The sequence below is a fragment of the Adiantum capillus-veneris genome, chromosome 20 (assembly GCF_014529385.1).
Source record: "Adiantum capillus-veneris isolate H3 chromosome 20, ASM1452938v2, whole genome shotgun sequence".
Lineage (NCBI taxonomy): Eukaryota > Viridiplantae > Streptophyta > Polypodiopsida > Polypodiales > Pteridaceae > Adiantum > Adiantum capillus-veneris.
In genome coordinates, this window is record NC_140950.1 from 17398326 (window position 1) to 17418214 (window position 19889).

The 19889-nt window shown below is 43.7% G+C and overlaps 1 protein-coding gene across 1 annotated transcript in view; it reads left to right on the forward strand.

Moving 5' to 3' along the window:
• The window catches only part of EMB2753 (tetratricopeptide repeat (TPR)-containing protein), a 90181-nt gene that overhangs the window by 61737 nt on the left and 8555 nt on the right, over window positions 1–19889 (forward strand). Inside the window, exons 10-20 of the mRNA XM_086492163.1 lie at window positions 3971–4048; window positions 4126–4179; window positions 4270–4340; window positions 4439–4493; window positions 4580–4675; window positions 4773–4901; window positions 5656–5738; window positions 5850–6080; window positions 6162–6297; window positions 6370–6489; window positions 6571–6702. Of these exons, the coding sequence (XP_086348289.1) occupies window positions 3971–4048; window positions 4126–4179; window positions 4270–4340; window positions 4439–4493; window positions 4580–4675; window positions 4773–4901; window positions 5656–5738; window positions 5850–6080; window positions 6162–6297; window positions 6370–6489; window positions 6571–6702 (1185 nt within the window). The remainder of the gene's footprint in view (window positions 1–3970; window positions 4049–4125; window positions 4180–4269; window positions 4341–4438; window positions 4494–4579; window positions 4676–4772; window positions 4902–5655; window positions 5739–5849; window positions 6081–6161; window positions 6298–6369; window positions 6490–6570; window positions 6703–19889) is intronic.

Here is a 19889-nt window from a genome sequence, read left to right on the forward strand (position 1 = left end):
TAGAATACTAGAGTCATTGATGTCTCTGTCACAAAGTGATGACGTGGCGGACAACAGAAACCCTAATTTCTGCCAGAAACCATAATTTCCGGAAATCCCAGAGGCGGATTTTTTTTTTTAATTTTATTTTTTTAAATTTTTTTTTGGGAAATTTTGAGCGACGCAAATCTCAGCTTTTCGGTTTGATTTGGGAGAAAGAAAGAGAAAAAGAGAACTTGCTTTTTACTGACTCTCATTGAGAGAGAGAGAGAGAATCTGCTTTTGCTTTGAAGCTTTTGGGGCTCTGCTTTTGGGCATCCCTTGTAACCTTTAAATTAGTGGTGAGGGCCTCACTTCTCAGCGCATCTGGACGCAGAGTCTGAGAGTGAAACCCTAACTGCTCTCTTGTACTTTGATGATTGATTAATACAAAAAGAAATACCGAAAGGGGCGCCAGTCTTTGGGGCCAATATCTCTAGGCACGGAACTTCGCCGGGCCAGTGCAAATCTATTGTGATCTGTGAATTGTTTGAAGTGGTTATTTGGTGCTGTCGTGATTGATTCTTGACTTGGAGTGTCCAAGTCTGTTACAATGGTATCAGAGCACGGCTGATTTCTCTTCTACAGGAAATCCGATCCCGGAAATTTTTTTCCGCGGCACCTTTGGCTTCAGGCAATGATCAGTCGACTCCCTCTGCATCTGGAGATGCGGGCAGGGATCACAACGAAGATTCCGGCAGAGAGTATGGCCCGCCTTGGCCTACTTAGGGGGAGCGGCGAGAGATGGAGCGTCGCCAGTTGATCGGCGATGCAACAAAGATGATGCTCAATTTTGCCAAGGACCCGAAGATGGCAAAATATATGAATCAGATCTCTTTGGAAGAGGTACAAATGGAGTGGCAGAGAACCACAACACCACTCTCGAAACCCGCTCTCAAGAAACCTTTTGCCTCCAAGAAAATATACGGAGACGGAACTGGAGAACGTGGTTGATGCACGGATTGCTCAGCTTTTCGACGTGCAAAAGAAAGGCAAAAAGCACGGCAAAAAGAAGAAGAAAGGCACTGACTTCCCGGGATATTTGGGTCGTCGGTCGACATTTGACAATGCAAAGAAAATTGAAGAAGCGAGTCAAGTTTGAAGACCTACCCAGTTCTTCTTCTTCTTCTTCTGATAGTTCTTCTAGCTCCTCGGATTCGAGCGAAGAAGACAGAAAAGGTAAAAAGCGAAGCAAGAAACAAAGCTTCAGAAAGGGCAAGAAAAAGACAAAGAAGGCTACATCTCGCCCAGAGACTGCCCAGAGACTGACAGTTCTACTGAGGACTCGTCTACAAGACAGCTTTTCGGACGACTTTTGGGTTATTTGAGTTTTTGGTGATGCCTTTTGGCTTAACCAATGCTCGTGCGACATTTAACCGGATGATGGACATGATTTTTCGAGAGTACATGCTATTTGTTGGCACTTTCTTTGACGACATCATTGTTTTCTCCAAGAATGAGGCAGAACACAGAGATCATCTGCTTCAAGTCTTTCAGGCATTACGAGATCACACGTTAGTGATTACTGCAAAGAAAAGTGAATTTTTCCTACCAGAGATACACTTTTTGGGACACATTGTGTCAGCAGCAGGAGTGCAAATGGACCCGGCCAAGAAATAGATCCGAATGAATGTTGAATGCCATGTGATGTCCTGTGATGTTTGGTGATGTCCTGTGATGTCGTGTGATGTGACTGTCGATTTTGTACATGTGCTAGATGTGTGTTCCTAGTACGTATGTACTAACAGTCAGTGTCTGCTAAGACGGTTTATGGCTTTTGTCGGTTTTGCAGGCGTAATCGCGGTCGATTACAATGCTTTCAAGAGGGGGGTATGTCACAAAGTGATGACGTGGCGGACAACAGAAACCCTAATTTCTGCCAAAAACCCTAAAATTCCTGCAAACCCTAATTTCTGCCAGAAACCATAATTTCCGGAAATCGCGGAGGCGGAATTTTTTATTTTATTATATTTGTTTTAAAAATTTTGGGAAATTTTGAGCGACGCAAATCTCAAGTTTTCGATTTGATTTGGGAGTAAGAAAGAGAAAAAGAGAACTTGCTTTTTACTGACTCTCATTGAGAGAGAGAGAGAATCTGCTTTTGCTTTGAAGCTTTTGGGGCTCTGCTTTTGGGCATCCATTGTAACCTTTAAATTAGTGGTGAGGGCCTCACTTCTCAGAGCATCTGGACGCAGAGTCTGAGAGTGAAACCCTAACCGCTCTCTTGTACTTTGATGATTGATTAATACAAAAAGAAATACCGAAAGGGGCGCCAGTCTATGGGGCCAATATCTCTAGGCACGGAACTTCGCCGGGCCAGTGCAAATCTGTTGTGATCTGTGAATTGTTTGAAGTGGCTATTTGGTGCTGTCGTGATTGATTCTTGACTTGGAGTGTCCAATTCTGTTACAGTCTCTATGAGCTTCAGGGATGCTGAGAGCTGACAGTATTCTGCTGTATGACTTTATGAAATGGAATTCCGGAATATGAAACTGATTTGTTCTGGACTTGTTTTTAAGTGCAGGAATTGATAGACAAAATGAGTGCAACATTTTGGTCTAAATGATTTCGAGTATACATGGTTGCAATAGGGGTTAGTCAATCGGGCATCGATGAGGTCCTGACTGGATCTACATGCGATTGCTAACTACATTGTCGATAAATCATGGTCTAAGATCCGAATGAATGTTGAATGTCATGTGATGTCTTATGATGTAGAGTGATGTCATGTGATGTGACTGTCTATTGGTACATGTGCTAGATGTGTGTTCCTAGTGCGTAGGTACTAACAGTCAGTGTCTACTAAGATAGTTTATGGCCTCTATCTATTTTGCAGGCGTAATCGAGGGCGATTACAATGCTTTCAAGAGGGGGGTGTGTCACAAACTGGTGACATGGCGTGCCACAACACACACACAGACATACATTCCCTGTTGATAATGACGTGGCTGCCCATTACACGAACGGTGACCTTGGTGGTTGCAGAGAAACCCTAATGGCTGACGTGGCTGGCTGCACTTGGAATCTGCGGAAAGGATGCCCCGTGGCAGTGTGTATGGATCTCCGCGTTTCAGGCGTGATTTGCAGGAGCTTGCGTCAGCTTTTGGTCATCGCTTTTTCTACGCAATGCAGCCAGAGAGAGGGAGAAGTTCTTGCTTTATTTTAATAAAGCATAGGAGAAAGAGAGAGAAAGAGCCTTTGCTTTATGAGGGCTTTTAAAACAAGCCTCTTAAGTTTCAGCTTTGGACAACTTTTGAAAGCTTTTGGGCTCTGCTTTTGGCATCCCATGTAACCTTTAAATATGTGAGCAGGTCTCACAACTCAGAGCATCTGGAGGCAGAGTCTGAGTGTGAGCGTGTGCCCGCACTGTTGTACCTTGAACACAGATTAATATAAAAAGAAATACCGAAAGGGGCGCGAGACTTTGGGGGCCAGTATCTCTAGGCACGAAACTCCGCCGGGCCAGTGTCGAATCAATTGTGAATTGTGAACTGTTTTGAAGTGATTATTTGTGGTGTCGCGGTAGATTCTCGACTTGGAGTGTCCAAGTCGGTTACAATCCGTGATCCTCCCGGGTGTTCGTTTTAGAAGCTAGGTGGTAGAAATACTCTTGGAGAAAAATAGAGCATATAGCCTTGCTTGGGCGTGTTTAGGGGCAACTGACATTTCTTGCTAGGTCTCAATGTCTTGCTCTGGTTTGTATTAGCATTTCTCTCATAGAATGTGCCGAGTTTGGGTCTACTAGGTTGGACGAATGTTTTTCCCTTGTTTTTGGCTAAGCTTATGTGAAGTACTGTCTCGAGTCCGTCTATCAGTAGCCCTACCTTCTTATTGCTTATGAAATGCACAAAACACTGCACTCTCTCTCTTGTTCTTAGTTATTTCCTATCTAAAGGACGAACTTATTGACAGGTTGGTTTCTTGTTATGGGAATCATTTCTCTTGTATTCAGCGGATCCCTTTTGATTTCTTGGAGATTGGCTCATTTCGATTGGCTGTGGACAAGTATATGAGACCCCTGTTGAGGAAGGTAATTGTTTCAACGTCATTTTTGTCAATGCTTATTTGATGTCCATGCCACATTCTAATTGTGTTTTCTATGTGAAGGGTGTTCCATCTCTTTTCTCAGATCTCAAATCTTTGTATGCTCAACCTGGCAAGGTATTGGGATCGTGTGTTTTTCTTGACAAAGATTCGCAAGAAAGCATTCTTTGTGGCTTGATGTACTAGTGTTAACAATTAGTTGTGCAGGCCGACGTTCTAGAGGAGATTCTGCTCAGTTTTGAAAACTCCCTGAAATCAACGGGAACCTTTCCAGAAAGGTTCTGGAAATTTTGCATCAGCGCAAGTCGTGCAATGGTTACGTCATAAATATATAATTTAGCCTTTATTGAATTTTAACAACATTCACTTGTTGCAGTTTGGAACAGGAAGCACCTTCGACTCTGCTATGGACTCTCTTTTTATTGGCACAGGTTTGCGTGTGACTCTAAGATTCATAGTTAGACGACACTTTCATGATATGAAGTTTTTAGTATCTCTGCTGTGACCTGTCGAACAGCACTTTGATCGAAGGGGTCAGTATGAGAAGGCACTTCAGAAGATTGACGAAGCTATATTGCATACACCAACCGTGATTGATTTATATTTAGTGAAGGTATCCCACAGACCTGGATTTTCTTTGTCAGGAGGCGAGACCCCTTCACTTCATATCTCGCTTGTTCACTGTAATAAATTTTTCAATTATCCGGCAGGGGAGAATTTTTAAACATGCTGGTGATCTAGTAGCAGCTGCAGCGTTGGCAGACGAGGCTCGGTCAATGGATCTTGCAGATAGGTTTTTGAATAGTGAATGCGTTAAACGTATGCTGCAAGCTGACCAGGTCGGTCTGACATTATCAAGTATGAAAATATATTTTACCTCAAATAGCGAAAAGAGTTTCCACAGTACTATTTTGTTCGCGGAATTGGAAGAGGAGCATAAACTTCGATCCTCTAGTTTCGTGTCTTTTAAAAAGTAGATCACTATCTAAGTTTTCTGGATTCTTAAGTGAACTTTCATAGACTTGACATGTCTTTCTATTTTCCTCGTCACTTGGTTCTACCACGTTGTCTATTAGCTGATGCCTTTTAGCTGTGGTAACCTGAAGATTCTTCGCCTAAAATTTTTGGGTAATTGTGTCTCCATGTGAAGGTAGGCCTCCAGCAGCATTTAAGCTTGCAGGATTGTTTAGGATAGACTATATTGGGCTGGACATTTGAATGGGTTACTAGTAAAATTGCCTTTGGCACGTCGTTGGTCCACTGGCGAAGGTTAGTTCTCTGTAATGCAGCAATTTTGTTTAAGCCTGAAGTGTATACCATCACTTCAGATCTTGCAGTATTACTGCATTGAAGTTTTAGGTTTGCTTTTATATTTGGAGATTTGTAGCAGCATCGTTTATGTAGAAGTCCTGTTAGTAAGATGGATGATCCCACAATAACATGATTCTGAATTGCTACTGGAGCTCTTCAAAATAAATATGTAAACAAATAAAGATTTTTGTTTGATGCACCAAGTTTTGTGTTATCCTTATTTTCAAGCAGTATTAAAGTCTTAGATACATTTGGTTTGATAATTGTTGCTTCAATTGCCAGGTGGAGCAGGCGGAAAAGACAGCATTACTTTTCACAAAGGATGGGGATCAGCACAACAATCTTTATGACATGCAGTGTATGTGGTAAGTCTCCTGTTATGAGTCATTCGTACATCAGTTTATCGTCATAAACAACCAGGTAGCATGTTAAATTGAGTTCAAGGTATCAAGTCAGGTGGGGATGTTTTTTTCCAGGTATGAATTAGCCTCAGGGGATAGTTTTTCACGGCAAGGGTCTCTTGGGAAGGCATTGAAAAAGTATCTTGCAGTGGAGAAACATTATGCGGATATGGTAGAGGATCAATTTGATTTCCACACCTACTGTATTAGGAAGATGACACTTCGAGCCTACGTACGCATGCTGCGCTTTCAAGATCATTTGCACTCCAATCGGTATTTCCATCGAGCGGCTTCTTCTGCAATAAGGTATGTTGTATTAAAGCCAATTTTAGCTTCTTATGCTTATTTGCCTGGGAGTTAAAATTTATGCTGATTGTTGTTTGGCAGATGCTACTTAAGGCTATTTGATTCTCCTCCAAGATCTGCAGCTGAGGAGGAGGAAGCTGCTGTTGTTGGGCTAGCTCCAGCAGAGAGAAAAAGGCTTCGTCAAAAGCAACGGAAGGAGGCTGCAAGGGCCAAGAAGGTGCTGCTTTAATTTAGTATGAACCCAAATGTTTGTTCTGGAAAGGAGTCATTGATTGGAATGATGTGACAGGAGGCTGAAGAGAAGGCAAAGGAAGAAGAGGCTGCTTCTCTTTCATCTAAAGGAGGTAAGAGGGGTTCTCAACAACCTAAACCTACTGACACTGATCCTGACGGTGACAAATTACTGCAGGTATGGAATTTACCCTTACTAGTGAAAGATATTTGTGAGATTCTTGAAGAGTCACCTATTTCTTGTGAATTTCGTTGTTAGGCTGAGGATCCTCTTGGAGAGGCTACAAAGTATTTGAAACTTTTGCAAGATCATTCCGCTCAGCTGTTAGAGACGCACTTGCTAGCTTTTGAAATTTACATGCGGAAAAACAAGTTTTTACTTGCTTTGCAGGTACGCTGTTGGTAATATTTCTGTTTAGTGCATGTGAGATTTCGTTAATGATACTGTTATATCCAAATACTGTTGTCTGCACCTTCTATTGCCTCTACGGAACAAAACAAACAACCCGCCAACCAAAAACATTAGCAGAAACAAAAAGGAAGCATGCATGGACTGGATTCACAAACATGGGAATATGTGGGGCTGTTTGAATGTAGAGAGCTGGAATCTGATAGAAGAGACCCAAATCGGGGATCAGGATGAGAAACTGGTCTTTCACAGGCTCAAGGTGAGAGTTGTCATTGGGCAGAAAAGGCTGTGATTTTTGGTGATGTCAGATCTTGTCTTGTCAAGTTCTTGACGTGTACCTGAGCTCTAGTTGGATGATTTGAATATGTTCTTGTTAAGGAATTCAGCTGTAATAGATGAAATCTCCCATCAACTCATGTTCAAACAGCATAGAAGGACTTCTTGCATGTGAAGTGCCAGGGTAGATGAAACCGGCCTGTGGACTCGCTAAAGGGCGGTTGACTTTGGCTTTCACTCGATCTCTATGTCTTAACTTTACTGTACTTTATGAGTAACTTCACAGATAAAACCTGTAACTGGAATTCTCCACTTCAAACAAAAACATCGCTTGGCAGCTAGAGCGCTTCCAAGTAGATAGCGACACCCTGTAGGCCCCAAAGACTGGCACCCGTTTCGGTATTTCTTTATTCTTATTGCATTTGAGATAAACCCGTACACTTCTACAAGCTGTCCCACTTTTATTGGGCTGAAATTCCCCTTCTCTAACCCATTTTCGGCAGCATAACCACAGTAGAAGTCTCTATGGACAAAATACCAAGTAAAGAGTGAGTTTCCACGCACTTACAACAAAACCTGGTGAGAAATTACAGTGTGCTGAATTCTCTGTTTTTGACCCCCAATTTGCAACAAAATGCTTGTTCGGTTATTCCCTACCTTCCTCGAAGCTCCTAGGACATGTAGGCATCAAAACTGGCCAAAATCCTAAACCTGCAAAAAATTACAGCAAACTGTAATTTTCTGTTTGGCGCTTTGATTCGCGTGCGATCACTTCTGTGGGTAGCCCTCGAGCTCCGGCACCAGTAGGGTCACTTGCCCTTTGAATTAGATGAGATCCTTGTTGAAAATCTCTCTAAATTGTCATGTATAAGCCCCCAAGGCTTTCTCGAGGCTCCCGTGGCGTTATCTTACAGTTTAGGTGCGAAACCCTAAACCTGCAGAAAAACACAGCAAGTGGTAATTTTCTGTTTCGCATCATTTAGAGTGCAGTAAACACGTCTACGCGTGTGTCAAAAGCTTCCGCATGCAATGGGACAGTTCCCTTTTGAATCGAATGAGTTTTCATGCGAGAAAACGCAATCCTTCGCGATAGAAGTGTGCGTACCTGTGGGGGATTAGCAATTAGCTAATCGGGTCCATGTACAGAAGCCTCTTGCCTTGGCAAATGCGCATAAAATCCCCAAATCTGTACATGGTCATCTGAGAAGCGCAACAAGAGGGGCATTACCATATGTGCAAAGAGGAGAAAGAGATGCACGAGAGCAAATTATTGCGCTACATGAGACAAGGGAGAAGGCAAGCTTTTCATGAAAGGTGTGATCACCTCCACCCACTACTCTCTCTCTCTCTCTCTCTCTCTCTCACACACACACACACACACACACACACTCTGTGGAGCAATAACTAAAAAATCAGCCTCCAATCTCAATTTTGGACACCCCCAACTGGGATAAGCTTTCTGGAAGTTGAGTTGGCATACAGGTTTCTTTCCTACCGCCATGTGTCCAATTTGTTCCTTTTGGTTTAATTCCTAGTACTCACCAACTTATAAAGTCCTGCCAAAGGACTGTAATTGAGCCTAGCCACTTCTTTACTACCAGTGCTGATCAGTCGAACCATCTCGTGGCTGCTTGGCCTTGACTCCTGCGGGTGAAACTCTTGGTGAACAGCTGTCTCACATTGGCATTGCAATGCTCGGGCATTTGTGATTTCAACAAGAGGGTCCCAAAAATTAAGTAAAAAATCAAGGGAAAGAAACCAACAAATATATATAGTGCTTGTCAGAGCCTCGTGACAGTAGAGCTATCTGGGTAAGATTGGATGTGCAGCCTCTTGGCACTGGATTGTACTCAAGTCCTTGGGGCTAACATCTTCTTTCTAGTTTGGCTCTGTAAGATGGTGAATGCTTATAACCTTCTTTGAAATGTTAGAACATACACCGCCATTCTGGTTATATGGGAATAGGGATGTAGTTGAGGGTTAAAAGAATCGTCACCATGATACACGTTTCACTGTGATTGAAGGATGAATTGCTTTACCTTATGAAATGTTTCGTTGAGTTGAAACTCGGAACATTTGGTCATACAAGCATGTAGATGCGGCTCGGTTGACTATCTAGTATGAACTTTACCAAGGGTGAGACGTTTCGGTTGAAGCACCCTATTGCTAGGGATAAACATTTGGGGTTTAAACGATTTACGATGTTTGTGAGTTATCCTTTGTAAAAGATTTAAATGTAAGGCATGTCCCATCAAGCGATGTGTATCCAAAGTGTTTTCAAAAGGTTGTGAATTATGAGGCTATGTAGCAGTGGCAAAGTCAAGAGTGGATAATCTTACAGCTGCGTGGCACTTAGGACACATCTAGTGCTGCTAAACTAACTTTTTATATAGAATTCAAGCTTAATGAAATCTTAGTTGTTTTTGAATGTGTACGCATATGAACAATTATATAATAAGTGGATTTTGGAGAAAATGCGAATGTTTTGGGTGCGACACGAGGAGGTGTGACATACACCATGATAGAGAGAATACCCCTTGACCAGATACTTTGGGAGTGTCGTTTTAAAGGAATGACTAGAGCATTGTGATAAGGAAATTGGAATATCTACTTGGAACGAATAGTTTGGATTAATGGGTGACTTAGGCATATAGAATGAGTATTCAACCATCGCACAAGCAGAGATGGTATGAGCAGATTTGTTTCAGTAACTTGGACGAGGGAGGGACCGAGATATGAGCATTTTCCAACGCGTCACAAGGTGGATGAAGGGAGCACTGACGAGAATATTTCATGGTACGATTAGAGATGGGCTAAGTAGATATTGGGCGTGCAAGCACATGAATTAAGATGGGTTGTTGGAAGAGCAATTTTTGAGTTATTTTTGGAATAATCAAGTACTTCTATGTTGAGGATTTAAATTGTTGCATTGCATGAGAGAGAGAGAGAGAGAGAGAGAGAGAGAGAGAGAGAGAGAGAGAGAGAGAGAGAGAGAGAGAGAGAGAGAGAGAGAGAGAGAGAGAGAGAGAGAGAGAGATATGAAATGTTATATTAACGACTTCAAAAGGCCAAAATGATATATTAACATCTTCAAAAGGCCAAAATGACCTATAAGATCAATCTGTTACAAAATGTGAGATACGCTCCAACTCACTTGCGTAGAAGATGATGACGTGGCAACTGTATGGATGCTTGTGATTTGCGTTGGCAGTGCCATGTGACAGCGTTTACGGAATTTGGCATTTCATGCAGACTGTGTTGACGTGGCAGCTTGTACGGATTTCCGTGATTTACGCTGTGCAGCTTTTAGCGCCAGTTTTTGAGGCCAGATGCTTTTGAGTTTGAAGTTTTTTATGTAGTTGCTTTTCATAGGCCAAGGGCCTTTAAATATGTGGAGAGGGCCCAATCTCTGGCACGCTTTTGGGGGAAGGTGCAAAGCGCGAGTACTGGCATTGTACTGAGTTAAAGCAATATAAAGAAATACCGAAAGAGGCGCCAAGGTTAGGGGCCAGTGCTCTCTCGGGGTGGAACATCGTCACTCCCCGTCTGGTGTGTCGTCTACCTCTTTGAATTCAATTGTTATTTGAAGTGCTTAAAGTTGTTTAATTTATTCTTTTCCATTGGCACGCAGTGACCGTGCCGTTATAGTGGTATTAGAGCTTCAGGCGTCTGCTTTTCTGAAAGCATACCGGTTGCACCAAAGAGCGGCCAATGCAAGTTGGCGCTTCAAAAATTTACAGAATCTTCGTGGCCCGATCGTGGACTTTTTAGCCACTCCCACTCTTACTTCATCGTGCATCGGGCGCGCTCCCGTCTTCATCGCTCTTTTTTACAGGGCATAATCCATTAGGAACCCAAGACATTGTGTTCGTCGATTCGGTAAAATACTTGCAGTTTCTCCTCAACGAGCTTCGCGACACTTTTTCGCGGCATCCTTAACATAATCCCTCAATGCTGCAATGTTTTCAACAATTTCCGAATTACCTTCTGATGCCCTAGGTGCTACCTTCTCCTCTGGCACCAGAAAGTACAAGAGCTTCCAACTGGCAACCGTCCAAGCCGTTTGATCCGATCGGGGGAGTATTCAGGAATACGATGCACCTTTTTGACCGTGATCCAATGCATCCTACCACCACTGCCACCAGGTTACAATGGTTGGAGCGCGTATTGTCACAAAATGATGACGTGGCTGTCCGAGAGCATTCTGGAAACCCTAACACTAACTGTTGCTGAAAATCCTAATTCTAGAAACCCTCTACCTAAAACTGCAAACCCTCTAACCTGCCAAAAATCCTAAAACTGCAGAAACCCTAACCCTAATCCTAATGACAATAGGGCAGAACCCGGAAAGTGCGGAAGCATGACACGTGGCACCGTATGGCAGAATCTCGCTTTTTTGCGGCGTGAATTACGGGTTGATTGACGGCAGGTTTTGACATTGCTTTTCTCTATGCAATTATGAGAGAGAGAGAGAGAGAGAGAGAGAGAGAGAGAGAGAGAGAGAGAGAGAGAGAGAGAGAGAGAAACTTGGCTTTATTTCTGAAGCTCAAGAGAGCTTGTGAGAGAAAGAGCCTTTGCTTTATTTTTAGGCTTTTGATTTTGAGCTTTTGGGGCTCTGCTTTTGGCATCCCTTGTAAAATAAATAAGTGGATTGGGCTCCCACTCTACAGAGCATCTGGACGCAGAGTCTGAGAGAGAGACCCAACCACTCTTGTACTTTGAACACTGATTAATACAAAAAGAAATACCGAAAGGGGCGCGAGTCTTTGGGGCCAATATCTCTAGGTATGGAACTTTGTCGGGCCAGTGCAAATCTATTGTGAAATGTGAACTGTTTTGAAGTGGTTATTTGGTGCTGTTGCGATTGATTCTTGACTTGGAGTGTCCAAGTCTGTTACAGTGGTATCAGAGCATGATCGATTTCTCTTCTACGGGAAATCCGATCCCAATTTTTTTTGCGCGGCACTTATGGCTTCACGCAAGGATGAGTCGACTCCCTCTGCATCCGGAGATGCGGGAAGGGATCACAACGAAGATTCCGGTAGAGAGTGTGGCCTGCCTCGGCCTACTCAAGCAGAGCAACGACAGATGAAGCGTCGTCAATTGATCGGCGATGCAACAAAGATGATGCTTAATTTTGCAAAGGACCCAAAATTGGTAAAATATATGAGCGAGGCCTCTTTTCAGGAAGTGCACGAGTAGTGGCAGAAAACCACAACACCACCCCTGAAACCCGCTCTCAAGAAACCTTCTGCTCACAAGGAATATTCAGAGAAAGAATTAGAAGAGGTGGTTGATGCACGGATTGCTCAGCTTTTTGACGCGCAGAACAAAGCTAAAAAGCACGGCAAAAAGCAGAAGAAAGGCACTGACTTCCCGGGTTATTTTGGGTCGTGAGTCGACATTTGATAAGGCAAAGAAACAGAAGAAGCGTTTTCGATTTGAAGGAGTACCCAGTTCTTCTTCTTCTTCTTCTGACAGTTCTTCTAGCTCTTCAGATTCGAGCGAAGAAGACAGAAAAGGCAAAAAGCGAAGCAAGAAACAACGCTTCGGAAAGGGCAAGAAAAAGTCTAAATCTCGCCTAGTGAGTGACAGTTCTACGGAGGACTTGTCTACAGACAGTTCAAACTTTGATGACGGCAACTTTTATTCAAACAAGAAGAATTTTTATAAGCAGCTCGTACATCGCGTTCATACTCTTGCGTCAGCCAAGAAGAAATAAAAAGCTTCTTAAATTTCAGCCATTTAACTGGTGCAGTCTTGTTTAAAAGAAGCGTGGACCACCAAGTTCGAGCATTCCCCTTAAAATAAGAGGCAGCTCTCCAAAATCTTGGAGTGCTCAGAGTAGCGTCCTCCCACGAAAGCGATGTGAAACTGCTGTATAAAAGACAAAGCCTTCGAGCATCTTTATATCCTGAAAAAGTGTCAAATTTGATTGACAGTCCACCTTTCTTAAACTCTCGGACTTTCTTGCTTTTATATTCCAGAAAGTCATACTGGTTAGAGGTGAAGAGAAGTGGATATGGAGATTGCCCTTCATTGAGGCTTAGCTCCTCCATAGGCTGAGAAGCTCACCTCATAGAGTTAACCATTTGTGTTGCCACCATCTTCGGATGACCAAGAGAGATACAGTGGATGCTTACTGCGAGAGATTTTGGAGCTCTTTTCTACCCGCTTCTTCAGTCAAGAAGATCTCGTTCAGATAACAGATTGAGCTGTTTACCTTGGGTCTACCTACAGAGATCAGAGATCACTGCTTGGAATAGTCAGGAGTTGGTGAGTCGTGCGAAATGGGGCTTTGCCATTCACTCTGGCAGTCTGACCTACCCCACCAATGAGGTCATGACACAACAAGCCGAAGAGACTTTAGCGAATGAAAGTAGAAAGAGAAAGAGCACTCCAGAAAGGAAGGATGCACGACCCAAGCTTACTCCTCAGGAGAGAGCTCGCTTCATTAGAGAGGGGAAGTGCGTTGGATGCGGGCAACATGGACATATCTCCGCGAAGTGCCCTAAAAAGGCACAGAAATATCAGAATGATAAGGACGACGAAAGGCATGAGAGTTCGAGAGTAGCTGTCACAAAGTGATGACGTGGCGGACAACAGAAACCCTAATTTTTGCCAGAAACCCTAAAATTCCTGCAAACCCTAATTTTTGCTAGAAACCCTAAATTCCAGGAATCGCGGAGGCGGATTATTATTATTATTTTTTTTTTTTTTTGAAAATGAAGAGCGACGCGAATTTTGCTTTTGCTTTTTTTTTTATATAAAAAAAAAGTGAAAAGATTCTCTAAGAGAGAGAGAGAGAACTGATGCTTTTGATTTTGAAAGCTTTTGGGGCTCTGCTTTTGGGCATCCCTTGTAACCTTTAAATTAGTGGTGAGAGCCTCACTTCTCAGGGTATCTGGACGCAGAGTCTGAGAGTGAAACCCTAACCGCTCTCTTGTACTTTGATGATTGATTAATATAAAAAGAAATACCGAAAAGGGCGCCATTCTTTGGGGCCAATATCTCTAGGCACGGAACTCCGCCGGGCCAGTGCAAATCTATTGTGATCTGTGAATTGTTTTGAAGTGGTTATTTGGTGCTGTCGCGGTTGATTCTTGACTTGGAGTGTCCAAGTCTGTTACAGTGGTATCAGAGCACGGCCGATTTCTCTTTTACGGGAAATCCGATCCCCGAATTTTTTTTTCCGCGGCACCTATGGCTTCAGGCAATGATCAGTCGACTCCCTCTGCATCTGGAGATGCGGGCTGGGATCACAACGAAGATTCAGACAGAGAGTATGGCCCGCCTCGGCCTACTCAGGCGGAGCAAAGAGAGATGGAGCGTCGTCAATTGATTGGTGATGCAACAAAGATTATGCTCAATTTTGCCAAGGACCCGAAGATGGCAAAATATATGAACCAAACCTCTTTGAAAGAGGTACAGATGGAGTGACAGAGAACCACAACACCACTCCCGAAACCCGCTCTCAAGAAACCTTCTGCCTCCAAGAAATATACGGAGAAGGAATTGGAGAAGGTGGTTGATGCACGGATTGCTCAGCTTTTCGACGTGCAAAAGAAAGGCAAAAAGCACGGCAAAAAGCAGAACAAAGGTACTGACTTCCCGGGATATTTGGGTCGTCAGTCGACATTCGACAAAGCAAAGAAACGGAAGAAGCGTGTTCGATTTGAAGGAGTACCCAGTTCTTCTTCTTTTTCTTCTTCTGACAGTTCTTCCAGCAGCTCAGATTCCGATGACGGAAACTTTTATGCGAACAAGAGGAATTTTTACAAAGCCAACCAGTATGACTTTCTCGAAGATAAAAGCAAGAAAGTCCGAGAGTTTAAGGAAGGTGGCCACTCGATCAAGTTTGATACTTTTCAGGATACTCAGATGCTTCGAAGGCTTTGTCTTTTATACAGCAGTTTGACATCGCTTTCGCGGGAGGACGCTATTCAGAGCACTCCAAGATTCGGAGAGCTGCCTCTTACTTTAAGGGGAATGCTCGTACTTGGTGGTCCACGCTTCTATTAAGCAAGACTGTGCCAGTTACATGGCTGAAATTCAAGAGGCTTTTTATTTCTTCTTGGTTGACTCAAGAGTTTGAGCGAGATATACGAGCTGCTTGGAACCATCTCCGGATGACCAAGAGCGATACAGTGAATTCTTATTGTGAAGGATTCTGGAGCTCTTTTCTACCCGCCTCTTCATTCAAGAAGATCTCGTTCAGAGAACAGATTGAGCGGTTTACCTTGGGTCTACCTACAGAGATCCGAAATCACTGCTTGGAACAGAAGTCAGCTTCTGTTCAGGAGTTGATGAGTCATGCGAAGCGGGGCTTTGCCATTCACTCTCGCAGTCTGACCTACCCCACAGATGAGGCCATGACACAACGAGCCGAACAGACGTCTGGGAATGAAAGTAGAATGAAAAAGAGCAACCCAGAGAAAAAAAAAGGATGCACGACCCAAGCTTACTCCTGAGGAGAGAGCTCGCTTCATCAGAGAGGGGAAGTGCTTTGGATGCGGGGAACATGGACATATTTCCGCGAAGTGCCCCGATAAGGCACAGAAAGAACAGAATGATAAAGACGACGACAGGTCTGAGAGTTCGAGAGCAGCTGAGGAATGTGGCAGAAAAGGCAGATAGAAAAAGCAGAACTGGTACCACATGGCGTGGGACCAGCACCGAATCTAATGAATGAAAGTACAAACTTTGCCGCTTTTTTTGGGGCAAAGTGAAGGATCACGAAGCTCTTTTGAAGGAGCCAAGGCCAACTTCTTTTCACTTGGAATTGGCGGCTCGATTTGGAACTACGCCCGACAGACTGACGCCACAGGCGGAGGTAGTTCGACTGGCACCCGGATGGGATGTTGCCATTACACCGAGCATTGGCAAACTTCGTTTGCAATGACAGGGGTGTTCAGGGCACGTGAGTGACGTTCTACTCGGGATCCCTTGGTACCACAAGAACTACATCGTGGTTGACTACCGGGCCGAGAAAGCGACTTTGATAAATGAAGGGTTTAGAGATTGTACTTGATGAACTTCAGTTTTCTTACTCATTCTTTTGGGAGAACTGAACGATGGATAAAGGTAGAATATGTTTTGACCTGAAGAAAAGAACGCCAAGATTTTTTTTCTCCACGCTCATGCCGATTGCTTTTGAGAGGGCCTGAAGATCATACCATTGATCTGATATCTGGAAGCACGCCACCGAATCGGCCACCTTATCGTGTGAGCCGAGTACAGAATGAAAAGATTATGAACTCAGTGAAAGACCTCTTGGAAAAGGGTCTTGTCCAGCCTAGTACTTCACCGTATTGCTCTCCAGTGTCGTTGGTTTTGAAGAAAGACGGATCTTGGAGGATGTGCATCGATTATAGCACTCTCAACGAAATCACCATCAAGAACAGATTTCCGATTCCTAGGATCGATGATATACTCGACAGGTTACAGGGATCCTCGTGCTTTAGCAGGATTGACTTGAAGAGTGGATACCATCAGATCAGGATAGCGCCAGGAGATGTCTACAAGACAGCTTTTCGGACGACTTTTGGGTTATTTGAGTTTTTGGTGATGCCTTTTGGCTTAACCAATGCTCCTGCGACATTTAACCGGATGATGGACAGGATTTTTCGAGAGTACAGACTATTGTTGGCACTTTCTTTGACGACATCATTGTTTTCTCCAAGAATGAGACAGAACACAGAGATCATCTGCTTCAAGTCTTTCAGGCATTACGAGATCACACGTTAGTGATTAATGCAAAGAAAAGTGAATTTTTCCTACTAGAGATACACTTTTTGGGACACATTGTGTCAGCAGCAGGAGTGCGAATGGACCCGGCCAAGATAGAGACTATCTGTGATTGGCCCGATTTGAGGAATGTCCATGAAGTTAGAAGCTTCTTGGGACTGTGTTCGTACTACAGGCGGTTCATACGAAAGTTTGCAGAGGTTGCTTCCCCTTTGCATACCTTGACACAGAAAGGAGTACCTTTTTCGTGGGACCAACAGAGGTGACTGCCTTTCGGACATTGAAAGAGAAATTGACTACGAGACCTATTTTGACTTTGCCGGAATTGCAGAAGTCATTTGAAGTATATTGTGATGCTTGTGGTCGTAGTCTGGGTGCGGTCTTGCTGCAAGAAAGCCATGTCATAGCTTACGAGAGCCGTTTGTTCTCTAGGCCGGAGATGACAGCACAGATCTATGAGAAAGAGCTTTTGGCGGTTATCCATGCTCTTACTCAGTGGCGGCATTACCTACTCGGAGCGGATTTTACTGTCTTTACAAACCATCAGAGTTTGCGCTACTTCTTATCACAGAAGCAGCTTTCGGAAAAGCAGATGCGGTGGGTGAACATCTTGTCACAGTTCCACTTCCAGATTGTCCATGTGCAGGGACAGAAGAATGTGGTGGCAGATGCTTTGTCTCGGAAATCGTTGGTTCTGGCTATTTCCGCGATACATCATAGGAGCTTCGAGGATATGGTCGATCAGTATGCCACAGTTACAGGTTTTGCAGATATTCTCACACGGATACGGGATGGGGAGACAGTAGCTGGATACACCCTTCGGAAAGGCTACTTGATGAAAAAGACTATGTTGTGAGTTACACAGCCGTTGAGGGAAAAGGTTATGACTGATTGCCACTGTCCACCTTTTACGGGTCACCGCGGCATTGCTACCACCATGAAAGGGGTAGAGAGAGATTTCTTTTGGCGGAGACTGAAGAAGGATGTGGAAGAGTTTGTGCGCTGTTGCTTGGTATGCCAGAAGGTCAAGTTTGACAGGCATAAGGCACAGGGATTGTTCCAGCCTTTACCCATACCCACCTGCCCCTGGGAAAATATTGAAATGGATTTCATTTTTTTTAATCTCCCGAGAATACAGAATGATCACGATGATTTTCCGATTACATGGCACGCCTGAGACGATTGTCTCCGACAGAGACCCCAGATTTATGAGTTTGTTTTGGAAGGCAATTTGGGAGAACATTGGCACGCGGTTGCAGTTCTCGTCATCGTTCCACTTGCAGACTGACGGGCAATTTGAGATTGCCAATTCAGTGATTTTAGATTTATTGAAGTGTTGTATCTCACATCAGAAGACTCAATGGGAAAAGAACTTACCTTTGGTGGAATTGGCCTACAATAGCATGATACACTCTTCGACGGGGAAGACGCTATGTGAGATTGTTGAAACTGCTGCGAAGGTTCCATCCTTCCTGAGCACGAAAGATTAGAAATTTGAAGCGGATGAATATTCGCGAGATTTGGATACGGCTTTTGCCAAGGTTCGCGAGACTTTGTAGGAGTCTCAAGAACGACAGAAAAAGGCAGCGGATCGCCATCGTCGCGACTGGAAACTGAAGGAGGATGATTGGGTGCTCTTACTTTTGAGAAGGCACGCCTAAGAAAGAAAAAGGGAAAGGAGAGGCTTTTTCCAAAGCTTAGTATGTGATACTACGGACCTTTCCAGATTACAGAAAAGATGAATGATATCTCCTTCCGATTGAAACTGCCAGATACTTGGAGGATTCACAATGCGTTGCATGTGAGTCTCTTGAAACCTGTTAAGGGTGATGTGCCTGATGATGGGGAGCCTGATGAGCAACCCAAAGTGGAAGAAAACGAAGAGATCCTTGTTCCTGAACTGATTTTGGCACATAACGATACGAAGAAAGGTAAAGTCCGAAGGCGGTTCTTGGTTAAGTTCAAGAACTTTCCTGCATTTGATGCGAAGTGTATGGAGGAGAGGACCTAGCAGATACTCCTCGGATTGTGAAACTTTACCTCGATGTTTTGGTTTAGCATAGTCTACTCCAAACGGAACCCAGAATTCAGCTTGGCCGGAGATCTGGTGCAGTGGGATGCACAAGAGGGGAGTTACTCCGCTCCTTTGTCAACAGATGCCTCGATTTTGATACTAAAGTCACTGATGTCTCTATGAGCTTCAGGGATACTGAGAGCTGACAGTATTCTGCTGGATGACTTTATGAAATGGAATTCTTGATTATGATACTGATTTGTTCTTGACTTCTTGTGAATGCAGGAACTGATAGACGAAATGACTGCAACATTTTGGTCTACTTGATCTCGAATAGACATGGTTGCAATAGGGGTTAGTCAATCGGACATCGATGAGGTCCCGATTGGACCTAGATGTGATTGCTAGCTACATTGCCGATAAATCATGGTCCAAGATCCGAATGAATATTGAATGTCATGTGATGTCCTGTGATGTCTGGTGATGTCCTGTGATGCCGTGTGATGTGACTGTCGATTTTGTACATGTGCTAGATGTGTGTTCCTAGTACGTAGGTACTAACAGTCAGTGTCTGCTAAGACGGTTTATGGCTTTTGTCGGTTTTGCAGGCGTAATCGCGGTCGATTACAATGCTTTCAAGAGGGGGGTATGTCACAAAGTGATGACGTGGCGGACATCAGAAACCCTAATTTTTGCCAGAAACCCTAAATTCCGGAAATCGCGAAGGCGGATTATTTAAATTTTTTTTTTTTGAAAATGATGAGCGACGCGAATTTTGCTTTTGCTTTTTTTTTTAATATAAAAAAAAAGAGAAAAGACTCTCTAAGAGAGAGAGAGAACTGATGCTTTTGATTTTGAAAGCTTTTGGGGCTCTGCTTTTGGGCATCCCTTGTAACCTTTAAATTAGTGGTGAGGGCCTCACTTCTCAGGGCATCTGGACGCAGAGTCTGAGAGTGAAACCCTAACCGCTCTCTTGTACTTTGATGATTGATTAATATAAAAAGAAATACCGAAAGGGGCGCCAGTCTATGGGGCCAATATCTCTAGGCACGGAACTCCGCCGGGCCAGTGCAAATCTATTGTGATCTGTGAATTGTTTTGAAGTGGTTATTTGGTGCTGTCGCGGTTGATT